Source organism: Thalassophryne amazonica, chromosome 18, assembly GCF_902500255.1.
Source record: "Thalassophryne amazonica chromosome 18, fThaAma1.1, whole genome shotgun sequence".
NCBI lineage: Eukaryota > Metazoa > Chordata > Actinopteri > Batrachoidiformes > Batrachoididae > Thalassophryne > Thalassophryne amazonica.
Genome location: NC_047120.1, coordinates 23,161,602 through 23,173,120, shown reverse-complemented (window position 1 = coordinate 23,173,120; position 11,519 = coordinate 23,161,602). Strand labels below are relative to the sequence as shown.

At 41.5% G+C, this 11,519-nt stretch overlaps 1 protein-coding gene across 3 annotated transcripts in view; it reads right to left on the bottom strand.

Annotated features, from left to right (window-relative positions):
• Positions 1–11,170, bottom strand: part of kat6b (K(lysine) acetyltransferase 6B) — a 103,512-nt gene extending 92,342 nt beyond the window's left edge. Inside the window, exons 1-2 of one of the 3 annotated variants that reach the window (XM_034194141.1) lie at positions 10,914–11,170; positions 8,372–9,220 (exon numbers count right to left, since the gene is read on the bottom strand). In XM_034194141.1, the coding sequence (XP_034050032.1) occupies positions 8,372–8,992 (621 nt within the window). In that variant the 5' untranslated portion in view covers positions 8,993–9,220; positions 10,914–11,170. Of the gene's footprint in view, positions 1–8,371; positions 9,221–9,698; positions 9,943–10,913 lie in introns of those variants that run through there. The other 2 variants (XM_034194139.1, XM_034194140.1) reach the window with 2 other exon arrangements.
• Between the last annotated feature and the right edge of the window lie 349 nt (positions 11,171–11,519).

Below are 11,519 nucleotides of genomic sequence, written 5' to 3'. Positions count from 1 at the left end.
GGCGATGAGAAAGCGCTGCAGGACACTGTGTCTCTAAACACTTCTCGGTTTCACTTTTGGCCTGACCACAGACGCAGTCGTGGCTGCAGCATCAAGGTGTCGCTTCCTGATTATTCACTGTGAAACTGCCGGGGGAGCGGGCCCACGGCTCTGTAGCCTGACGCTGCTCACCACTTGAGATGCATAACTTCAGCATAAGCTATTAGACCGCACTTCATCTTGATAAGCCGTTGAGACACAATCTGCTGAAGACACGATGAGTTTGCACCGCCTTATCAGGCCGCACAGAGGGGAAAAAAAAAAATCCAAAACCTTTCTTTCTTTTTTAATGCAACACACTCTCCTGTGCTCAGCTGTCGGAAAATTGCAAAGAGAGACTAAAAGTGCTGCCATTTACAGACACTCATCTGCAGTGTGTGCTGTGGTGCCAGAACAAAGCAAAAATAACTGCAAACTGCAAAACCTACTTATGCAGCAAAACCAAGACAACTGGAATGTTTGTTTGGGTTTGCTTTGTCCGAACACACGGCTTCAGTAACAGGCCTTCTGATTTTAAAAGATTGCATTTCTGTGCATAAATGCTTTGCAACTCTCAGGGGTGATTCATATCCCTTAAGGTCATCGGGCTACAGTTACATAACGTGTGGGAATCCTGCAGCAGGCTGCCCACCCCACTGTCAGCATGACTTTATGATTATCCAAGCCCTCTTATTATGGAAACCAACCACAGCACAGCGCCACAGCCGTGGACTCTGGATGGCATCGGTTCTCATATGTCCAAGCTTTCACCCTCGCCTTGGTGTTTAGATCACACAAGTACCACTGTTCCAAGTTCCAAACAAATCTCCATTAACAGAGCTGCTGTCTACAGCCTATGGTCAGGTGCATTTACAGTGAATATGTGAACCCTCGAGCTAGTACTCTACTTAATTTTGAAATGACATCAAATTAAAATAAATAAACCAAGCTTCTGTATCTAAAAATTTCTAAAGTTATGCCCTTTAATCTGACAGTGAAAAGTAATTTCTCCAACATGACATAAATGAAATAAAAATATAAAAGCCAAAATGATGTGTTGCATAAGTAATTGTAGCCTTTAGTGTAACACAAGTATATCACGATTTTTTACAATCAGATTCCTGACAAGTCAATAGACCGACATTTGAACATTTCCAAATCACTGAAAATGTCTTGGACTTCATACAAACAATGTGATACTATATGGCAAATCTACCTGGAGGAGGCAGCTCTCAACAAACCGAGTGACTGTACAAAGAGACGAGTGAGGAGAGCCACCAAGAAACCTTTGACAACTCTTAAGGAGTTACAAAAGTCTGGTGCTGCAATTGGAAAAATTATGCATAGTGCAATTTGCATTAGCACTCACAGCTTCATAGTGGAGCAGATAAGGATGTTTATACAACAAAACAGATCAAATCTAGGCTTGCACCTCTCATGTGCCTTCTGGCAAACTGCAGCTGAACTGTCAAGTCTTCCATTTAAGATAATCATCTTCCATACCGCTTCATCATGAAGCTGTACAAATAATGATGCAAAATGCAAAACTTGCACTACGTCTTCAATCACAGCCACTGAAGCCTGTAACTTCTTCAGGATTGTCTGGGTGGCCTTCCTCACTATAGTTTCATTCTTGCACAGTCTTGAGAAGTGCCTTGTCCAGACAAATGTATCACACAGTAAAACCATGTTTGTAATTTTTAATAAGTGATGCAAAGAAAGTCCAAGACATATCTGGTCCACTCTCACAGGGTTCTGAACCAACACTCCTCTAGCCATAAGTGCACCTCTTTAACCACTCAACCATCACATCACCAGCATTTTAAGACCATCATCTTTTTAAGAAATCTAAAGTTCTCTTGTCCACTCCATTGTGAAGATGTGTGACTGGTTGTGCAACAGATAAAATAAAACTGCAATCTGAATTATACTGGATGTGTAAATACTCACTGTACTGCCAAATACTCAACATTAAGGTACTTGGATCAGAGGAAAACAACCTGAAGGACATCCTTGATTTAACAGCAACATTCACCTTCTCCTTCCTCTGCAAACTAGTGATCTACGATCAGCCTAAAAAAAACTATAGCTTTCACTCTGCCACAGTAGCTGCTTGCATGTACTATAGAGGCATCAGTGGTAGTAAATCTGTTGGGACGAAACATCGGCATTAAACTCATCAACCTTTGTAAATGTATTTGACAAACATGATCTATTTAACTACAAATAAAAGTCCAATTATCTCTCCCTGAGGATGCTGGACTGGAATTACTTTCCTTCATGCACATCCTCACTTGGTGTGGTACCACTGTGTGAAGTTTCAGTGAAATTCAAAGTGGAAGATTAACCAATTTTTTTTTATTTTTTTTTTTTACATGGAATCCTGACTCAACAACACAATGATGCCAGCTATTTTGCTTTGTGTTTTTACCTCTACCCACGCCAACTCTGCAAGGGAATGTTGACATGGTCGCTGCCTGTTAAATTCCTTGTTAGAACAGTAACTTGTGTTGTACAGCCCAAATTGTCACCAAGCTTGTTACATGTGTTAACAAGCAGAACTACACCTACATTTTTGGGATTTGGAGTGGAAGGGTATAAAGTTAAAATCACTGGAAGTGTCACCCCCAACCCCCCCAACCCCACCCCCAACCCCCCCAACCCCACCCCCCAACTGTGATTAACAGAGCAAGCACGGGGAGTCAGTGAGTCAGGAAATCTGTGAGTGGGTCCTCAAAATTCCACAAGCAACTTCATAAAAACTACTGCATACATACCGCTGAAATTTGGGGTTCTGGTACATACTAGTGAGTACTAACGACCCTCCGATTTTGGGCTATATCAGCATCTTTTAACATGCAAAATAGTCATCACATAAAAAAATGAGACGGGCTGATCAAGTTCCTTGTGAAGCCTTGTTGGGTCATAAAGGACACGATTGCTTGTTTTAAACAATAACTACAATAATTATTACATTGACTTGTTGCACAATATAAAAACATGACTGCAATAGCATTTTTGATCTCAATATCGCCCGTTGAGTTTTCATGCATCTGTTAACATAAGAAGGTCACCACAATAAACAGCATGGTTTCACGACCATGGAACAGTACCGGAGTACTTTTTTTAAACAGCATCTAAGTTGAATAAACAAACAAACAAAAAGATTACATGGCAACACATTTTGCTGTTATTTTTGACAACAGTGCTGCCACTCTCTCCTCTATGCTGAAGTTCCACTGTGGGCTGGACCAGGAAGTTCAGCCGCACACACACACAGCGACAGTGAATCAAGTCAAGTGAGTTTGGAAAATACATCCAAACTAGCATGTTGCCCGTGGGGATCCACGTGCTCTAGATTGGACAGTGTTTATAAAATAGGTAGCTGACATTTTTTTTGGTAATAAATTAAGCAATGAGATGGAATGGCGTGTGAGTCGAGAATGTTTTTAGAACATCAACAATTTTTAGAAGACCTCAATCCTTTTATTTCCTGTTAATTATGTAATTTTTAATGTTAATTTACTGTATTAATGTATTTATAAATTGTTTAAGTTGTTGTTATCATATACACACTATTATTACTACTATCATTATTATTATCATCATCAGTATTATTACTATTATCATCATCATTATTTTTATTTTATTTTTACTTCTATTCTGTCATTTAATTTTGAAATGGAAAACAATAGAAATGAGTGTTTTCGCTTTATTGTGTCATCCATGTATTTTTAATGTATTTACAATACAATGTATTTATTTATGTACTTGCATTGAACATCCTAATTAAAATCACGCACATACTCACACTTTTATTATAAAGATGATTTACCGCCCCCTGATGGAATGGTATTTTAATTCAGAATGTAATTAACAATGCTAGTTAATATTTGTAGCTTCTCCAAAACTATTTGTCTTATCAGCATTCCAGTTTGGCGGCGTTCATCCTTGACTCAAAATACATAAGCATACCAAACAGCAAATGTCAGCTATGCTCTGTTTGTCCCTGATCAAAGCTGCATGCGAGCAGGCACACACACAGAGTTGTTTGTCTTTACTGTATGCAGGTGCTTCTAATTTTAGACACAAACAGGGTGGAGATCAAACACGATATACATTTCACTCATGTTGTCAACGAGACTGAACTCACTCATGGTAACGGCAACATAACTTAACTAAAGTGACTAAACCAAATGAACAACAAAATTCCAATAAATCAGTAACACTAACAACACTGTTAAACTAACATGAACCACATTAATAGCATTTTAAACCCCAAAGTCCAGTGGTATATTGCAGCACAACATCCATTGTTTGTTGGTTAGCTAAAATTGCTAATTTCCCCAAAAATATTTGTCCTATCAACTTTCTGTTTTTGTGGTGTTCATCCTTGACTCAAAATACATAAGCATACCAAATGGCAAATGTCAGCTCTCCCCAGTTTTTGTGTGATCAAAGCCATACACACACATGCACACACACAGAGGCCACTTGGCTATTATAATATCGATTAACTTTAAAAGCTGCATTCAAAAGATCTGTCACTGTGCTAAAGAGAGCACATTAAAGTGAATGATCTGCTATGTCAACAACTTAAACCCAGTTTAAATGCAACTTTTGTTAATAGAGACTGACAGTCCATTTTACTTGTTTATTTCCCAGCAAAGTATGACCTAGCAGGGTTCTCATTAGGATTTTTTTAGCATAGTAATGGAATGGAAAAACCACCATAAAAAGCTGGTGGTTCGGGGGCCACTTAGACGGGGCACCAATGGGAAGCCCAGGGCGGTGATGCCCCCCTGAAGCTTTTGCATTATGGGCTTATAAAGGGTCTTCATGTCCAATTAAATATACCAAATAGCTCTGGAGTTAACTTGATTAGACCATGATATTTTTACCTTGTAAATACCATGTTTCCAAAATATTAGATTAGATTAACCTTTACTGATCCCTTGGGAAGACTCCCTCAGGGAAGCTGAGGTTCCAGTAGCATTGTATATCAGCATACAGGGTAAGAAGCACAGAGTATCAAAAGTTAAAGTAAAAGCAATTTGCAAATATAAATATAAATACACAAACACAAATACCAGACATATTGATCAATACGGGTTTACTGGCTACTACTGTTCATCTCCTTCCCGTCCTTTGTCTTCCTGTTACTCCTCCTCCCCCTGGGGTACATATGCTCACAATAACACCCAAATCATGAGATCACAACATTTATTGAAACTAAAACAGTGACAAGCACATTTTATCCTAGATTTGATTAAATAATGCTCAGGCAGTAATGTCAATTCTTCTTTTATTCATCTTGACCCAGTTTTTGCAAGCTGACTCAAAGTGAATGATTCTGCCTCATCTCCTTCAATAGAAATCATCAGGAGGTTGTCCAGGGTTTCTTCTTCCCGTCTGTTTTGGAGGGGAGTCTTGACCCTCTTCATAGTGAAGAAGCCCCTTTCACAGTCTGAAAATATAAATTACTTGAAACCTCAGCCTTGGGCTGACAGTCTCATCATGATGCATGTGTGTTGAGGCTCTACAAGCAAATGCATTTAATAAGTCTTGTTTCAGATACTAATCATGTTATCTACAATCTAAATTTCTTCAAGTCAATAGTATATGAACACCAGGTATGGTAAATTAAAAATTATCATATATGAAACTCTCAAAATACCTGCTGTTGAAATAAGAAATACAGCAATGGCTGAGGCCAATTTCGCCAGGTTCGGCATTATGTCTTGATGCACAGACATCACCTTCATCACATGGTCAGAGAGTTAGAAAATTTCAACAGAAATTGAGAGTTTTCACTTGCAAAATGAGCTACCAGTACCTGGATAACTTTGTTGGTGGGGAGTTAACAAATGGCATGTAGTCACGTCCATGTTACTATTGTTAGTTAAGTAAATTTGGAAAGATATTCACAGATTCGACCTTCCGGAATCAGTAACTTCAAAGCGAATAGCCGTTTTAAATCAAATGACACCTCTTTCCAAATGCTGTAATACAGACAACAAACTACAACCAACCAAAAACAACGACTGCTCTGAAGGACCGCTAAGGGAATCGTTAAGCAAAAAGGCCATCGATGTATGTGAATTGAATAATTTCTTAACGATTCTCAAAAAGAACCGGTTCTCGATACCCAACCCTAAAGAGTGGTTACTCTGACGCTAGCAAGAACTATGGCTAGCACATATACAGAGCCTGCACTGCCTGTAGCCATTTATTCACTTTAAGTTTCAATCACAGAGGGGCCTAAATAAGTTGAATATTTTGAAGTATTTCTTTCAAATCAGCTGCTGATGTAACAATACGATTTAGTAAAGAACAATGTCTTCCTTTTAATATGGACTTTGGAGTCATGTTTAAAAGGACAGACGTTTTTCAAATGCACCAGAATAGTGGTTCCAGTTTGCAATCACTAACTTACAGGACCAATGAAAAGTTTGATATCATTCCCAGCCACGTTTTATTCATTCTGGAACTGTTTTACTTTCCCATTCTGTGGTATGTTTCATCCCATATTTGTCCACACAGGCAACATGTTTCACTCCACAGTTGCTAGCTTAACTTGTTAGCTGACACTGGTGGGACGGCGAGTTCTGATGGGCAGAGCACACAAAATGCCCAGTGTTCAGCAGGTGACACACTAACTGCATGAGAAGTTCCACCACAGCTGTTCCTAATTTTCCATAATCCATCGGGCATTCACAGACTAACCATCCAACAGGTGGCAGAAACGTCTGTGGGATTTTAAGGTGAAGCAAAGTCGTCTTTTTGATTGATCAAGTGCATCAAAGTTAGCCACTGTCTGGTCACTTAATTATCATTCTGTGTTTTTTTTTTTTAATTTAGTGAGTCGATGACAGCATTTATTGGATTTAATTAGTGGGTACTCACCTACCCACTAATTTATATTTTTTGCTGTACCAGCCCTATGACGCTCTGGGCCCTGGGCCTAGCAAGTGCAGGGAAAATGTTAGTTGATTAGGACATTTTATTTCACATCCCCCCCCCCCACCCCCACCCCTTTTCCAATACCAGAATATTCTTAAGAATTAAAAGTCAATATCTTACTGAAAGCGTGTACTTGTATTACCAGTTGTATAAAGTGGTCATAACTCTCTTTTGGCCAGAGTGTACTTAACGGTCATGTTTCACCACACCATAAATTAAAAATAACTACAATGTAGTGGACTGGGTTACTGCCAAAAAACTAATATTAACTACATGGTGGCCAAAAGAGGATTTTCACATGATAGCATCTATCGAAACCAACTCTGGGACAACATACTGTCCAACCAAAAGAATGAGTGCAACAGGCCAAATAGCAACATAAGATCGCTAGCAAATAACTTCCATGGATTGCAGAGAAATGTGCTCAGTCTGCAACCCCCTCAATCAGGGCAGAGTGATAGATCAGTCTGCAACAAATGTTTGCTGGGAGAAACACCACTTTGTACACCATTCACAACATTGTCTTGTTAGCACACAGGCTAGGACCCAGCAGTTCAATTTGATGTTAAAGTTATGTGTTAGCAACGACTTGATTACCGGTTCCTTTACAGCTCGGACCACTGCACTGTTTGTGTGTGTGGCCCATCCATTCAAACTGTTGAGACTCAAGATATCTGAGATATAAATTAATCTGACAACCCTCTCGTCAGAATTCAGAGAACACTGACCTTTACTGGGTCAGAACCGGGCCAACTAGCAAAAATAGCCTGCTTGTGTGTGTGCATCTGTGGGTTCATCGTATGATTACTTGACACCAAATTGTCACAGAAAGTCCCAAGTTATTTTGGGATATAAGTTACGAACACAACCCTCTCACACAGGTTCGGAGCATGCTGATTTTGACCTACTTGTTTATGCAAAAATCAGACTTTGTGGGATTGCTACTTGACATCAAATCATTGTAGACCCAAGGTATTTGGGATGTACATTAATCTCACAACCCCCTGCCGCGGAGTTCAAATAGCACTGACCGTGACCTACTTTTTCCAGGGTCAACGCTACCAGTCAATCATAAAAGACCACTTTTAAAACAAACAAAACTAGGTGTTAAACAACTAACTATTCAAAGTGCATGAGTCCAGGTATTAGGTGCATGGGAGGTCTAGTACTATGCTCTCACCATGGATATGAAGTCTGACTGTGCAGCAAAGCCATATGTATGTAAATTAAAAAAATAACTAAACAGTAATACTGTTAGATATGATGCTTTAATCAAATACAATGTGAGGGGGCTGCACAAAAACCTTTGGCTACATCATCCAACCCTATGAGATAGCAAAGGCTAAGGGGGATGAGATTGAGCAATGAGAAGCGTTCACAGTGTGTGTACCTGATCACGCTCATGGGGCAGGAGTATCACCGATGATGTCATGACCAAGGGGGAAGCACTTCGACACCTGGAGCTCCTTCCCTCCACACCGCCGTGGCTGACCTTATACCGAGGACCATTTTTTAACAACCTGCCATTGCTAACTGACCGCTTGGCTGCCAGCCGTATCCTCTGCCGAAAGGCAGTGTTATCAACAATGTCTGAAAGGTCAACCTGATTCCTCAGGTACCTCTCGATGTTCTTTAGCGAGGAGCCATGGGTATCATCCAGGGCCTCGATGGCCCTCTTAAGTATTTTATTCCAATCAATATGGCGCAAATCACTTGAATTCCATATAGATTCCTTAGATGGCACAGATACGTTTGCAGGTGGAATCGATCCAATTCTCCCGGGATTCCCCGGGTCCTTGTAGGATGCGCTCCCCTTATTTGTAACCTTGAGAATAGAGCAATCATGAACACTTAATTCCAACTGCTCAAGGACGGCCTTCTTGTCCAGTCCGTGCAACGTCGCCACAGCATGACAAATTCTCTCCTCCGAGGGCCTCTGCTTCTGCCGTTTGATTTTCTGTATTGCTTCCAGAATCCACTCCGTGTACAGAGGGTTTGCAAGTTTTACCATGGTTGAACAATTACGCTGGCAAAAACGTGATCCATGCAGAATCCTCCTTTGTGCTGCTGACTGTTTGATACATCCACATCCTCAATAAGGTCAAAAAGGTTACCTTCCACGCTACCATCCACACATTCAGTCTCAATCATGTGTGTCCAAATGGCTAGAACTAGTAAATCCCACTGTTGCAGGTGACAGGTGACCTGGATCTTTAGTTACTGAAATCCCAGATTAAATCTAAAAATAAAAAAGGGGGGAAGAGAGAGAAAATTGGTGACATGCACAATTCACAAACTTTGCTGGAGCAGCCAGGTCTTAAAAAGAGGAGTGAAACAATATAAGGATGTTAAAGAAGATATAAAAGTAGATGATGGAGGTGTCATGGCTGCTAAAGAAATCAAAGTGATTTAATCCACATAAATCCGCATGACAGTAAAAAAAAAAGGAAAAAGAAAAAGACTATTTTCATAGTTTGCCATAAAGTTGGTCAGTTCTGTAAAAGTAAAAAGTCCTAACACTGTTTTCACCGCAAAATATAAAAGTTACCCATGCAGCACCAGACGTACGAAAACATCACAGTCGTTCTAAAAATCAGAGAAAGAGCTGACAAACGTCATAAAGCCAGCTCGTGCGCAAAGTTTTAGCTGCCAGTTGACTTTCTGACAGCTCCACTTTCGCGGCCACCATCAATAACACATCTATAATCGATACTCACTTCGGTGACAGCCGCCGCTACACGTCGGTGACGCGTCTGTGGACCGCCGCCGAGCAGACGCTGGCCGCGCGCTCCGCTGATAACGCCGTAACGGGCCGTTACTTGTTACTTGTCAGGGAGACAAATGTTCCTGCTGTCACCTAAACAGTCGCCATTTTGTTACAGTGTTGTAGTTTACATGAATCCGACATGACGCTGATTACAATCCAATGGAGTCTCATTAAACCTCACCTACACTAATGCGCCCGCCCCCAAGCGGCTCCCCGATTGGCTGCCAGCGGCGGCCTCCGCCCTCTCGTTTGACACAGCGCACGTCAATCTCCGGGCACGCGCTGTCTCCTGGAGGCACGGTACTGGCTGCGCGGTGTGTCACTCAGCCACGCTGTCGACCCGCCCCTTAAGGTGCCTCCTGTGAGCACGCTCCTGTCGACGCTCGAAATCTGCGCGCACGGCGGCTTAACGGCTACGAGGCGTTATTAACAAGTTATACCGGACGACAGGCGACGTTAACCGTTCGGTGTGTGCAGGGGGGAGGGGGGTTAAGGTTCTTAATTAATTTAGTTTTTTTAAAGATCGCTCTCGGGGCGTTTAATGGCGGCCCACCTTTACAGAGATTCCTCCTCGAAACAGCTTGAAAGTGATTGGGATCGTTTTGGACTTTAATTGGCTGTTTGTTAAATCTATCATTTGTTTGCATTAAAGAAAAAAAAATCCCGCAAAGGCTTGAGCACTCATTTAAAGTGGAACGCACGTCATTTTTATCACCAAAAAAAAAAATGTCCTTCACTGTGAAGAAGCGCTGCAAATTCTCCCGACATGTATATATATTATATATATTTTTTTTTTGTTGTTGTTAAAAAGTGCGTATCAGTTTTTTTTTTAAGTGCGTAAGCACAGATGACCTCTTTATCACCGATAACTATCAAATCTCTCCAATCACAGAAAACAGCGAATGTTCTGTGGGGAATACAAGTTAGCACTTTCTTCCAGCTCCTATCGTTTTCTCCCAGTTCTCTCACATTAACAACCCGCCCGTTTGAAATGTATATATTATTTTAAAATATATCTACACGTAATTAAATTAAACGCGAAAACGACGTCTGTCGCGGTCGGAGGTGAAGCGACGCCAAGTTTCATGTTAGCACGAACACACAACTAGTACGAGAGACACACACAGAGAAAGAGAGAGAGAAGCGGGCGTAAATAACAGTTTACCTCCGCAAGTTTTGCTCCTCTCGGTTACTCCTTTTACTCCTCTTCATTAAAGCGGCGGCGCGAGCGAAGCGTCGAGAAGCGCGCGCGCGGCGGCGCGTCCGAGCGTCTTTTCTTTAAAACAACAATAATAAGCAAAAAGAAAAAAGAGCAGGAGGCAGCGAGCGACGCGCGGAGGAGCTGATAAAAACTAATTGAAAGGTTAATCTGCGCAGCAGCCTGCGTGTGACAAAGTGGAGCCCTCCCCCCTTCTTCTTCTTCTTCTTCACTGTACACATCACTACTTAAGCGGACCGTCGCCCCTCCAGCGCGCTCCCACAATCATATTGTCAATTTGACTTTATTTTCTCCTCCCTCTCCCTCTCTCTCTTCTTATGTGCAGTTCTCAAGAGCGCCTTTTTTTGTACGTCACCCCCCCCCCCCCCCCACACACACACACACACTGTCAATCACACGCGCACACACATTTCGATTATTTGACATAGTCGCGCGCACATTCACACACTTTAATCTCAATCTGAACGCCGCGTCGTCGCGCGCTCGCGGTATCGCCCCCAGGGGCATTGTGGGATATTATCCGCTATAACGCCGTAATCCACGAATTAACGT